This window comes from Penaeus monodon, chromosome 4 (genome assembly GCF_015228065.2).
Source record: "Penaeus monodon isolate SGIC_2016 chromosome 4, NSTDA_Pmon_1, whole genome shotgun sequence".
NCBI lineage: Eukaryota > Metazoa > Arthropoda > Malacostraca > Decapoda > Penaeidae > Penaeus > Penaeus monodon.
In genome coordinates this window covers 42,529,388-42,541,887 of record NC_051389.1, presented here as the reverse complement: position 1 = coordinate 42,541,887, position 12,500 = coordinate 42,529,388, and the positions used below count along the sequence as shown (strand labels likewise).

At 43.1% G+C, this 12,500-nt stretch overlaps 1 protein-coding gene across 5 annotated transcripts in view; it reads left to right on the top strand.

Moving 5' to 3' along the window:
- Positions 1-10,782, top strand: part of LOC119572230 (ornithine decarboxylase antizyme 1-like) — a 24,828-nt gene extending 14,046 nt beyond the window's left edge. For 4 of the 5 annotated variants that reach the window (XM_037919208.1, XM_037919207.1, XM_037919210.1 and 1 more), the window contains 3 exons: positions 7,263-7,441; positions 7,909-8,149; positions 8,741-10,782. In XM_037919208.1, the coding sequence (XP_037775136.1) occupies positions 7,361-7,441; positions 7,909-8,149; positions 8,741-8,850 (432 nt within the window). In that variant the 5' untranslated portion in view covers positions 7,263-7,360 and the 3' untranslated portion in view covers positions 8,851-10,782. Of the gene's footprint in view, positions 1-4,199; positions 4,356-5,248; positions 5,766-7,262; positions 7,442-7,908; positions 8,150-8,740 lie in introns of those variants that run through there. The other variant, XM_037919209.1, reaches the window with a different exon arrangement.
- The last annotated feature ends 1,718 nt before the right edge of the window (positions 10,783-12,500 follow it).

Genomic DNA, 12,500 nt, shown 5'->3' with positions numbered 1-12,500 from the left:
CACTGAGATTATGAGATGTATCAGAAACGAAGCCAATGTTTGTTGGTATAAACAAGTGTGTGTGTGTGTGTGTGTGTGTGTGTGTGTGTGTGTGTGTGTGTGTGTGTGTGTGTGTGTGTGTGTGTGTGTGTGTGTGTGTGTGTGTGTGTGTGTGTGCAGGTGGACGGGGAAGAGAAACGATTGTCTCAATGTTTCTATTCTAAGCTTTGATGATGCGATTTGATGGCAAAGGTTGGTGTTACTACCCTGCGTGGCGAGGAGGTGCCCCAAGGAGAGTGCCAAGTGCGCGGTTGGGGCAGTAGGCCCCGCAGAGGTATCTCGCGATTGTGTAAATATGTGAGTGTAGAAGAGGGAGGGGGTCTTGGGAGGAGGGGGGAGTCCTCGTCGACCTCGATGGCGCAGTCGTGCACGCCGGAAGTTTTGGCTTCTGACCACCCCGCCCGAGCGGAATGGCACGCGAGACTCGAGTCGTGATGGGAGGGAAATTTGACATTTTGCAGGCCTCGGGTATACCTGTATTAATTTTCCTCGTGTAACGACGCTGTTTCTAAGGCTTATTGGGGCGCTCGCGATGCGTGCGTGGCCGAACATGTGATGGCTGTTATTTACACGTTAAAATGAGCCAGTTGACAAGGGGAGGCGGCCAAGAGAGAAAATAGCTCTTTCTCTTCTGGCGAGGGTCAAGGAGTCCGCTCAGGCATCAGAAGCTTGTCCTTGCGTTGGGTCATGTTCCGCGCTACATGATGGGTCATGAGCGAGCGAAGAGCGAATTGGGATCCTGTTAAAGGGAGGACTCCTCCTGCATGGCAACTTCTCAACAGCTTCATCAAGAGTGAAATGTGTTTTGCGTGACTTGAGCTGAGTGTGTGATCTCTGAAGATGAGCTGAAGGTAGCCGTTTCTGCCGTGTTGTTGGCCGCTAAAATAGTGACTGGCCGGGGGCGTTGACGCACGTACTAATTGCTGCCACGGGGCGTTTGTTTTAGAGGTTATAAAGGGCGCCCATACAAGGGAAGCACAAGCTTATATTCTGTGCTGTTGCGGCTGGGGAGAGAGTATCTGTACCCGCAAGCTACTCTTATCATTTTTATGGTTTTAATTTGGGAGTTCACTTTCTATTGTCCTTTCTTTGTTTTGCGGGAGGTGACTTTTTTCTTATGAACCGAAGAAGCATGAAATCTGGTCATGAAAAACTAGGCCAACGCTGCCGGTATTCTGACGCAACAATTCTCAAACTGCTTGCTGCGAAATGGTCACATCCGCGACGGTATTGAGACGAACAAAAGTAATGAAGTTGGAGAATAAAGATGGACAACTGACTAGTCTGGCCAACCATGAATGACAAGCGTGAGGTCAGAAGGTTGCTGTTGCCTCTAACCTTCGGCCGCTAAACCCTGGCTATCACTACGAGAACGCTCGCTCTCATTATCACGTCGGTGACCTCCACTCTCCCAAAGGCACACGCTCGCTCTCCCGCTCTGCGGTCTACTGCGTTTTGGATGGAAGCAAACACGGGCGAATGGCTGTGAATGGAGTGCTCTCTCTCTCTCTCTCTCTCTCTCTCTCTCTCTCTTCTCTTCCTCTCTCTCTCTCTCTCTCTCATTTTCTCTCTCTCTCATTTTCTCTCTCTCTCATTTTCTCTCTCTCTCATTTTCTCTCTCTCTCATTTTCTCTCTCTCTCTTTCTCTCTCTCTCTCATTTTCTCTCTCTCTCATTTTCTCTCTCTCTCATTTTCTCTCTCTCTCATTTTCTCTCTCTCTCATTTCTCTCTCTCTCTCTCTCTCTCTCTCTCTCTCTCTCTCTCTCTCTCTCTCTCTCTCTCTCTCTCTCTCTCTCTCTCTCTCTCTCTCTCGCTCGCTTTTTCTCAGCCGTCTTTCTATTTCTTTGTCTTTTTTTTCTTTTCTCTCTCTTTCTTTTTATTCTTTCTCTCTCTCGCTCTCATTCTGTGTGTGTGAGTGGGAGAGTGAGAGAGTGAGAGAGTGGGAGAGTGGGAGAGTGAGAGAGTGGGAGAGTGAGAGAGTGGGAGAGTGAGAGAGAGTGAGAGAAGAGAGAGTGAGAGAGAGAGAGAGTGAGAGAGGAGAGTGAGAGAGGAGAGAGTGAGGAGAGAGAGAGTGAGAGAGAGAGAGGAGAGTGAGAGAGATGAGAGAGAGATGAGAGAGAGAGAGAGAGTGAAGAGGAGAGAGAGTGAGAGAGGAGAGAGAGGAGAGAGTGAGAGAGTGAGAGAGAGAGAGAGAGAGAGAGAGAGAGTGAGAGAGAGAGAGAGAGAGAGCGACAAAGCGGGAGGCGGAAGCGGCAAGTCTTGTCTGCAGGCGATCCCGAGCTGCAGGTTTTGTAAACACGGAGTAATCAACACTTTCGCGCAGACCAGGATGAGTCACATGTGTAATCGCAAGTGTGGTTGCACATGTCGCGCATCAGTTGTTGATATCGCTCTTCTAGTGCATTAGGATTTGTTTTATGCAGAACCCCAGTTTAAACATTTGGGTGTTCAAGTACGGCACACGGTAGCCAGTACCCCCCCCCCCCCGCCACCACCAACGGGACCTCCGTGCCTCTCCAGCTGGCGATCGCCTTCCCAGGTGGTCATGAGGGGAGTTGTAATGGATGCAGTCAAAAGCCGACGGAGAGGATCGATGTAGTATCGATTCAGGGGGCCCTCCCCCTGCCCCTCGCGCCTCCCTCCCCTCCATCTAACCCTGCCGTTCCTACCCGTCTACCCCCGTCTTCATTTATATCCTCTGTCCCTTTACCCCTTCCCCAGCTCCTCCCCCTTCCCCATCCCCTCCCCCTTCTTCCCCATCCCCTCCCCCCTCCCTCCCATCCCCTCCCCCTTCCCCATCCCCTCCCCGTCCTCATCCTTCTTTCTCCTCCTTTCTTCTCCATTCTCCTCCTCATCCTCACCTTTCCTCTCCTCATCTACTCTTTCTCTTCCTTCTCCTCCTTCTCCTCCTCCTCCCCTCCTTCGTCCTTCCTCCCCTCCTCCTCCTCTCCTCTCCTCCTCCTCTCCCTCTCCTCCTCCTCCTCCGTCCTCCCTCTTCCTCCTTCTCCCTTCTTCTACTTCTCTTTTTTCTCTTTCTCCTTCTCTTTCTCCTCCTCTCCCCCCATAACCCTTCACCATCTCCCTTCCCATTCAGCCCTTCCCTCCCCCCCTCCCCTCCCCTCCCTCCCTCCGTCCCCCGTGGGACCATGAAGGGCGCCGAGACAGCGGGGATTCGTCTTCCGCTTATTCCTCAACCAGCTGCGTATTTATATCCCGAGTTCCACAAAGATCAGGCCACCTCCTAACTCGGGAGCTGCGGTGACAGATTGCCGAGCGGTTTGAGGGCAACGCTCTGCATTTCGGACGAAGGAGGATTTTTTTTTTTTTTTTTTTCCCTCTTTCTCATTTCCGTTCTTGTTTGCGTCATATTATATGTCGTTTTTTTATAGCCTCTTTGGATGTTTACGTTAGAGGATTGATGCTGCGACGGTTCAACAATCAATTATAGTATGCTGAGAACCTGTTGCTCCTGACATATACATGCTCCATCTAGCGCGGATTAAGAGGGGAAGAGAAAAAGGAAAGAAAGAAAGAGACAGACAGAAGGACGCACGTGCGACTGTTTTCGCGTGTAGGCTGTGGAGGCTACAGTACCCAAACACTCTCATACTATCGGGCGTCACGTGTCGGGCACCGTTGCGAAGTTAACTGTGCCCACAGCACCCATCGGCGAGTTACGTCACCCAGTCGAATTAGATGATAGCTATTTTAGAGCGGGAGGGGGAGGGGGGATAAAGGGCCCACGTAGGCCGCTGTTTAATGGGAATAAATATCATGCGAGCGACATTGACGTTCTGCATAGGCCAAGGGAGGGACAAGGTCCAGCGAAATGACAAGTATTGCGTGTTGGGCAATTTGTTGCTAAGCACAAATATAGCCAGCTCAGTGGAGGGCTGGGACAGTTGGAAGGAGCTTGCTGGAGTTGATTATGGTATCAAAGACTGTCATAGATTTGGCATCAACTTTGTTATATCATAACCTCCATTACTGCTGTCGGTCTTATCGAAGTTGAAACTTCATAACGAGGCAGGCAGGGAGAGTGTGTATACGCGTGTTCATGTTCATGTTCTTGTTTTTGTTCTTGTGTGTTAGAGACAGGAAAGAAAGAATGGAGCTTGGCCGAGTGGTGGTGGGACTCTGCCAAGGATTATAGCTAGTGTTGGCGTGGACGCAGGTGGCGCGAGGGCCGATCCAGCGAGCCCGAGCGATCACTAAAAGCGTGGCCGTTGTCGTGTGAGGCCGCGCCTTTTGCGTGTGTCAGTCTTCCCGTCGCACCTGCAGTTGGAAGTGTTGCCTTGCCTTATGGCACCAAGAAGGTAGTTTTGCGCTCGCCTCCGCGGCCGCTCGTGTGCCCGAGGGAAACCTCTTGCGTCCCCGCCGTAGATGGGCTTAAACTTGAAGCCAAATAAATGAGCGGCATAATATGAGTAAAAATAGTTTTTTTTAAATTATCTGGACAAAAACTGGACTCCAGTTCGGTGCGAGATGTGCGTGTCAGTATCTTGATAGAGGCCGCTGTCACAGCTCGGCGGTGAGAGGTCACGCAAGGAGCCGTCGGTTTTTTCACATTTATATAACTGTCCTCTGCAGTTGAGAAGCTGACTTTGCTGTCATTTTTATCACAAAGAACCATGAATGTTTTTTGTGGGGTCAAGAGTACGTGGCCTACCCCGTTATTGAAATTTAGGAAGTGATAAATGATGTGTATTGCGGAAGTGATGGACCTGCAAGTGCGGCCTCATAGTCAGGACGCGTTGTGGAAAAAAGTGATGGAACAAAGATTGAAACAATTGATTATGAATTATAGATAGTATCCCCCTCCTCTCTCTCTCTCTCTCTCTCTCTCTCTCTCTCTCTCTCTCTCTCTCTCTCTCTCTCTCTCTCTCTCTCTCTCTCTCTCTCTCTCTCTCTCTCTCTCTCTCTCTCTCTCTCTCTCTCGATAGTTAAATAGATAAATAGGTTTTGAGACCTACTGAAGAACAAATAAATCGATAGATAGGCCTAGGTAGATAGGTTGGTTTGCAGTTGATTGATATTATATGGATAAATAATTAATATTTGGCTACGTATCAAGAACAGCAGACAACCGAAAAAGAGTTAAGTTTGTCTAAGAATTTAGAATGACAAGCAGAGTCGTGCAAACAAGCTGGTTCATCCATTTTTGAAAGTTCAGTTGTGAAGCTCAACGTATCAACTATTTTTCTTGCAGTCAGGATATAATAAACGCATATAAAGAATGTGATTTTTGGATGATCAACATTTAGAAGTGAGACTAATGTGAAGTTCATACAGACATGTTTTATTGAACTGGTTACAAGTGAACTAGCAAAGATCGTTTTGATACAAGACTGTGATGTAACGCCAAGCCGAGACACTTGCCTTAAAAATAGTGCAGTACAAATTCCCAAATGCTGTGATAGTTCATCGTTCAAGTTTAAAACTAGTACGGAGGCGCTGATCCACAAGAAGAAATAAAGTACAATTTTCGACGTGATAGAAAATACATAAGATTTAAACCCACTCCGTTGATTGTTTTCGCTGCACGCTACAAAGCAAACACCCGGAAAAGGATTGTCTGGAGTGAGACTTCGATTCTCTAGATAGACTGTGGACTAGACTGTGCGAGCCTCCAGTTCCGCTTTGAGGTCCAAGTCAGAGGGACATTTCGCCATGCTCTGTGATTACAAGATGGTTTTCTTTGAGGTCTTCACTACCCCGAAGAGCAGGTGAGGTCACTGATACTGATAAGTGAGAGGTGTAATAACTGTAACCTGTTCTGAAAGCGTTCTTTCTTCCCCGCTCAATACAGATCAAGGAATGGGATTTAAAACCACATTTCTCTGATAGATTAAGATGTTCAGATAAATCGCATCCTTACGTTCCACTCCCCTCCTGTGTCCCGCGCACGGAAAATGCCGCTCGTTCTCGCTGCCGATCCCCACGGCGCTGAACCGGCGCGTGGCAGAGCGTTGGGCAAGGTCTAGCGGGAGGGTCTGGGTTCGGCTGCGGTTCTAGTTCCGCTTTTATGTTGATATGGTTAAAGTGGATGCATTGGGGTTTTACTTTTTTATGTTATGAGTATAGCATATCATTTCTAAGGAAGTCCACAGTATCTATTATACTTTGCTGTAACTTGTGGTGAGGTCATTTACTTCTTTTATATTGATTATGATAAATCAAGGTTAGCATGATTTGAATCAAATTCATTAGATACCGTACCTTTAGTAAAAGTAAAATGATTTTACAGAATGTGAATTTAATCATATCTAGTATTTTATCACCGCAAAAACAGGAATCACTAAGTATATTACTCTACCAAGGTTTGGTGCAAGTTATTTTGAAATATGGTACTATATTCTGTATATATAATAGGGGAGTGTATTTTATAGTAGTGTTTCTGATGGTCTTGTGAAATGGCTGAAGAAAATAGTAGTTTGTTAATCAGTTAATTTCACCCACTAACATTTTAATTTGTTGTGCCACATGTACCATATATTCAAGTTAACTTGGACTAATACCATAATTAGAACATTTTCCTTTTCTGGTTTCTCAAATTCTGCATGCACAATTAATAAATTCTTAACAAGAAGGTCAGTGTGCTTATTCATGGGTGTTAGACATTTTTTTCTTAGATATTTTCAATGACTGGGGGGGGGGGGGTTGGCCCTTGGAGGCATAAAAGTTGAACCGTCATTGTACTATAGTTATACACCATGTATATCCCCTTCATGCTGGTAGAGAATGTTAACATCACCATGACTTGTATAGTGATCTCCCAGTGCCACTGGAATATACTCAAGCACTGTATTACAGTCTTCAGAAGTTATATAAAGTGTGTACAATATCTACTACAAAATACTGCTGTTGGTTACGCATGAGAAAACCAGTTTGTAATATATACATTTTTGAGATATCTATGACATCAGTTGAGAAGATAGGAATAATGATAAGAAAAAAAATCACATGATTCTAGTGATGAGGATTAAATGTTCGGAAATATATCCATAGCAGTAGAATTGATAATTTTGATAATAGAAGTGATAATTTGTTTTTTATTTGAGTTTAATAATAGTATAACTATATTTTTATCTGTAGTATAAAGTGTAATAGCCATTCTATGATGTGCAGAAGCAATTAATTACAATATTTTTTCTTTTTATCTCCCTAATTATACATCTGTGATTATTTAAACTAGAATCTCTGAAATTATCTCTCTCTTTCAGTACGGAGTGTAGTAGTATGACGGGAGGCATGCGCCACTTCTCAGTCCACCTGGGTGCAGGGCCGCGGTGGTGGGTTTGATGCCCCCCATGCCGCCTACATGTCTACTAGTGCAGAGGGCAGCGGCGTGGGGAAACCATCAGAGCCCCCTGTGGCCGGCACGCGGTCCAAACCTGTGTCGGTAAGGAAGCTTCTCCTTGTCATGTTACAAATGATGCAAACCTCTGAAGTGGTAGATCATTTTGAATTGGTCAATGCTGCCATATCCATTTTGTATTTTTTGTCTTGATGAGAGTTGCACATGTTGCTTTGACACACAACTGTTGATGTGGGTTATCTAAAATTAACTCACTCACACTCTCTCTCTTTCTCTCTTTCTCTCTCTTTCTCTTTTCTCTCTTTCTCTCTTCTCTTCTCTTCTCTTCTTTCTCTTCTCTTCTCTCTCTCTCCTCTTCTCTCTCTTTCTCTTCTCTCTTCTCTCTCTTTCTCTCTCTTCTCCTCTCTCCTCTCTCCTCTCTCCTCTCTCTCTCCCTCCCTCTCTCCTCCCTCTCTCCCTCTCTCTCTCTATCTAAAATTAAGTCTTGGAATATATTGATTTCAATATGATTTAGATTATGGTAAATATAAATTGGAATTATTGACTTTCAGGGTACTGAAGTAGTGTCTGCGGCTCAGAGTGGGTGTGCCCATCTGAGCTTTGAATTCCAACTGGCGGAGCAGACAACGGTTGTGTGGGAAACTGTTGTAGTTGGCCGTCGCCTCTACTTGTCAATTGTGCACTTACCAGAGGGCAGCAAGGAGGCGTTTGTGTCACTGCTGGAGTATGCTGAGGAAGTCCTTGGCTGCTCTCATGTGCTAATCTGCTTCAAGAAGGATCGCAGTGATCGAGGTTAGTGATTATCTAGAAGATTGTCAGTGTAAAGTTTTATTTAAACCCAGTGCTGCCATTTTTTTTTTTTTTTCTTCTTTCTGCACATAGATGGCTCTGCTAGTCCTTAGCCACAAAGGAGTCAATTTAGTAGACTTTGTGACCTACACCATTCCTTCAATTGGCGGGAATTTTTTTTACTAATGCTGTGAATATCAAGGAAAAGGGTAAACGGACAAGACAGGCAGTACTTGTAATTGGCTCATATGTTACTTAGTACAAGTGTAGCTAGCTATGAGTAAAAACAGTAAAGTAAACTTCACAGTGGGCATGGCATGTACGTATTTGCCCTGCCCGGCGACATTGGGTTAAAGGAAAGAGTCAAAAGTACTATTTGCAATCTTGCTTACATCAATTTGTTTACATAGCTAATCCTAATATTTAATATTGTTTGTACTAAAGATACATTTTAGAATAAAATTGTTATTTTTAATATATATATATATTTTTTTTCTGGTTCTATTTAATTGTATTTATGATTTAGTAATTACTGAATTGTAGGGTAGCTGTCACTTGTATTATTTTGATACTGAAATTGAACTTGGTTTCCAGCTATGCTCATCCGCACCTTCATGTTCCTCGGGTTTGAGGCCATTCCACCTGGCCATCCGATGGCACCCGCCAACAGTGATCACTTCTACATGCTCTATGAGATCGAGTAGTATTGTCACAGGTCAATGTTTCTGTATTGTGGTTGGGTTTTGATAGATTGCAGATTGTTCTTTCCCCTATTTGTGAGTGAATAGTATCTGCAAGTTTTGTATTTCACAGGTTTTGATTTTCAGACATGTCAGAAGCGATGATTGAATTAGAGGGAAGAACAATGTGCAGCCTTTTTAACCCAAGAATTGTCTGGTTTCCCCAAGCTGAGTCTTGTTGTTGTGGAGTGGGTTGGAAATTGCTTCGTGGCAGGTAGAGGGCAGAGAGTAAGTGCCTTACTGCTGCACCACTTACGAGTAACTCACAGAATTGCTGTATTGACGTACAGCTTCCTGTTACTTCACCATAAAGACTGGAGCAACATGTAACTTGTATTGGGCAGATATTCTATAGTTTGAACATATATATATTTTCTTTCTTTGAGTGATTTTATATAATAAGGAAACTGTGGACCAAAGATGTTCTCTCCTGTGCTTGTGTTTGAGGTTTCATTTGTAATTTCATTCGGCATATTCTTATGATGTGTAAAAAGTGTGCCCTAAATAGTAGTTCAATAAGGCTTATTTTAGCATTCCTAAATTTGATCAAGAAAATGAGCATTATTGATCCACGGCTTGACTTTGCTGATGGCATCAGTGATCAAAATGGCATCCTACGATCTGATCCTATATCAAGCTCTTTCCAACAGACTCCACTATAACCTCTGCTGTTTGCTACTAGTAGGACATGTATAAATATAAATCTCAACCAAAAAAATAAAAAAATAAATAAAAAAAAAAGTGGAAAACAATAAAATGTAAAAAAAAGGATGACAAAAAAGAAAAAAACAAAGTTGATCTTCATTCCATGTATGTTTTTTGAATCTTTGTAGATTCCCAGTATGTTATTCTTTCATTTTATCACATGTGATTCTACCATTTTATTCAGATATGTAGATGTGCAGTTTACAGTGGCACTTGTAGTTCTTCACGAGTCACCATTATGATTTTGTATTATAAGATATTTCCTTTCATTGTACTGGGAGAAACAATCAGTGATTTCTTTTGTTCATATATTCAATAAATCACACAATAACTGTAATTTTTTTTTCTCCTGTTGAAGCAACTTATAATTGGAGAGGATCTGAAAAAAAAAAAAGAAAACTTGTTTGTTTGAATTCTTATTGAAAATACTTCAGTTACACAAAAAGCGATTGTTTCTTGGAAAAGATTTGCTCATTTCTTTGTTTGTTTATATGTATCATCTGTTAGATGATGCAGTAGTGACAGATGTGGCCTTCGTCAACAAATAGATAACAGGAAAGTTTTAATGTACAAAGCATGTGCATAAAAATTAAAATAACATCACCAGTATTTCTGACTTACATTTTTCCTCCATCACATATTTAGTTCATACTTTTAGTTAGTTATCTTTTGTATCATGACAATTCGCAAAAATTCTTTTACTGGAAAGTAAAATATTGTTAGGAACATAGTGCATTGTTGGTAGTAACTATTTTCTTGTATGGAAGATGTGGTTTAACAAGATTTTCACTTGTAATAATGCATATGCATTTTCATAAATGACAAAGTGTGTAAGAGAAGTTGTACTTGAATTACTAAGGAGTAGTTTATTAGGTGACTATGAAACAGAATAAGAAACGACAACATTAAGATGGCTAAAGTAATTAATTTTTTCTTAACTTGAGTGCTAAAAAAGATGACAAATCCTATGAAATATTTGTAAGCTGATTTTGACTGAACTGTAATTTCTTGCATACTAGAGATTTGCTTATAAAAAAAAAATGGACTGGTACTGCAAATATCCTAGAATTCTGAAAAATTTAAGCAACATATTTATTGAAATAATTTTTGAGAAACTAATACTATTATGAGATCCTTGAGTTTAATTCAGAATGAGTGTACTGTGCCTATGAAATATAATGAAGTAAAGTATGTTTTTCTTTTCATTTTTTCCTTTAAAGTATCAATCTGCAACACATTTACACCAGGCAAAGTGTACATTTTGAATACACATATGAATATTACATAAATCAAAGGTTACTATACTATCATCAATATGAAGGACCTGGAAAAAGAATGACATAAAATGAGTTTCCCTTTTTGACAAAAAATGGTAATTATTAAAGCTTACACATTGGAACTGCAATAAAATCTGTTTCCTGATTCTTTGATTAAGAAAACTAACAAGAGCTCTCATTTCTACCGACAAAGTGTCGTACTACACTTTCCTATGAGTCTGCGCCTGTTAATGGGGAGTCATTTATAAACAACTGCACGTCACTGAGGAGCACATGTGTGTGCGCACCTCTGCCTGGTTGGAAACTGCAAGAAAATGGGAAGTTCAAATTTGATGCTGTCCTGTATCATGCATTATTCAGTAATGAACCACCCAATCCCTTGCCCGTTGTTGTCGTGGGGGAGCTTAGGAGATGGAGACTGGGCTGAGGCCCTTGACTCAACTAATTTTGCATGGTCTTTTTTTCCCCTCCTGCTTTTTCGTTTCCGTCCCTTTCCAACCCGTTCTACTATCTACTTCCTAAGGTGTGAGAATTGTGCTGAAAGGATGAAAGGTCGACTTTGTGCCAGTCCTGAATGGCCTGAGGGAGCCATGGGTGGCCCACCAATTCAAACTCTCCCGATTCCCCAACCCCAGGCTCTCCTTTGAGCATGACTCCGAACATTGCAACTACTACCCCCTCTTCAATGCCTACTGTACGTTATCCACCCAAATCAATACTGAATCTCCAGGAGACAATTCCTATTCTCCCAACATACTCAACTTCATCACCTCTACTCCCACAATCTTCAACTACCCCATCCTCCTTTACTACTACTTTACAGCCATATTGCCCATCTCTTCATAATACTACCTCCCAACACTGCTCCCTCTTCTACACGCCCCGTCCTCTACTACCTCTATCTCTACAATTATCTTAAATACTCTATTTAGCCCAGCCAAATAGGACCGATCTTTTGTGATCCCTCCCACAGCTCCCTACTGACAACACTCCTCTTCCAGCAATGCCTTTCCGAAGCCGACCCGACCGTTCCCGTCTCGTCACAGTAATATCTGAAGCCCATGTTATAGCATTATCAACGCTAACTGATCTCTCCGGCAACTCCATTCCTGCAGAACCACACACAACCCTCAATACTTGCCCTGGAACTGTCTCTATCTCCTCAGCAAACTGCCCTATCTATAACAAAAAATTGGTCAGATTGTGCAGAAGACTTACTTGCCTGCCTCATGGACTATGATGCCATATCAGTACAGTGCTACTCCATTCCTCCCAGAGGTCATCCTAAGAACCCTACTAACATTGCCAAAATTACTTTCCGCAGACATGACCTCCCCTTTAATGTTTACATTGGTGGAGAGTCCCTCCCTGTCCGACTGTATCAACCTCCTTCCCGTCAGTATCAAAATTGTTAGCATTTAGACATCCTGCTAAACATTGCCGTTCCACAGCCAGTTGTCCTTTGTGTGCCCAACCTGGTCATACTCGGTCAAACTGCTCTGCACAGTCACACACATGTGCCAACTGTGGCGACCCCCATAATGTTTTTATAGGGGCTGCTGCACCTACAAATTTGAGACTGAGGTGGCAACTCTCAAATTCAAACTCTGACTCTACGTGAAGCCAGACAGG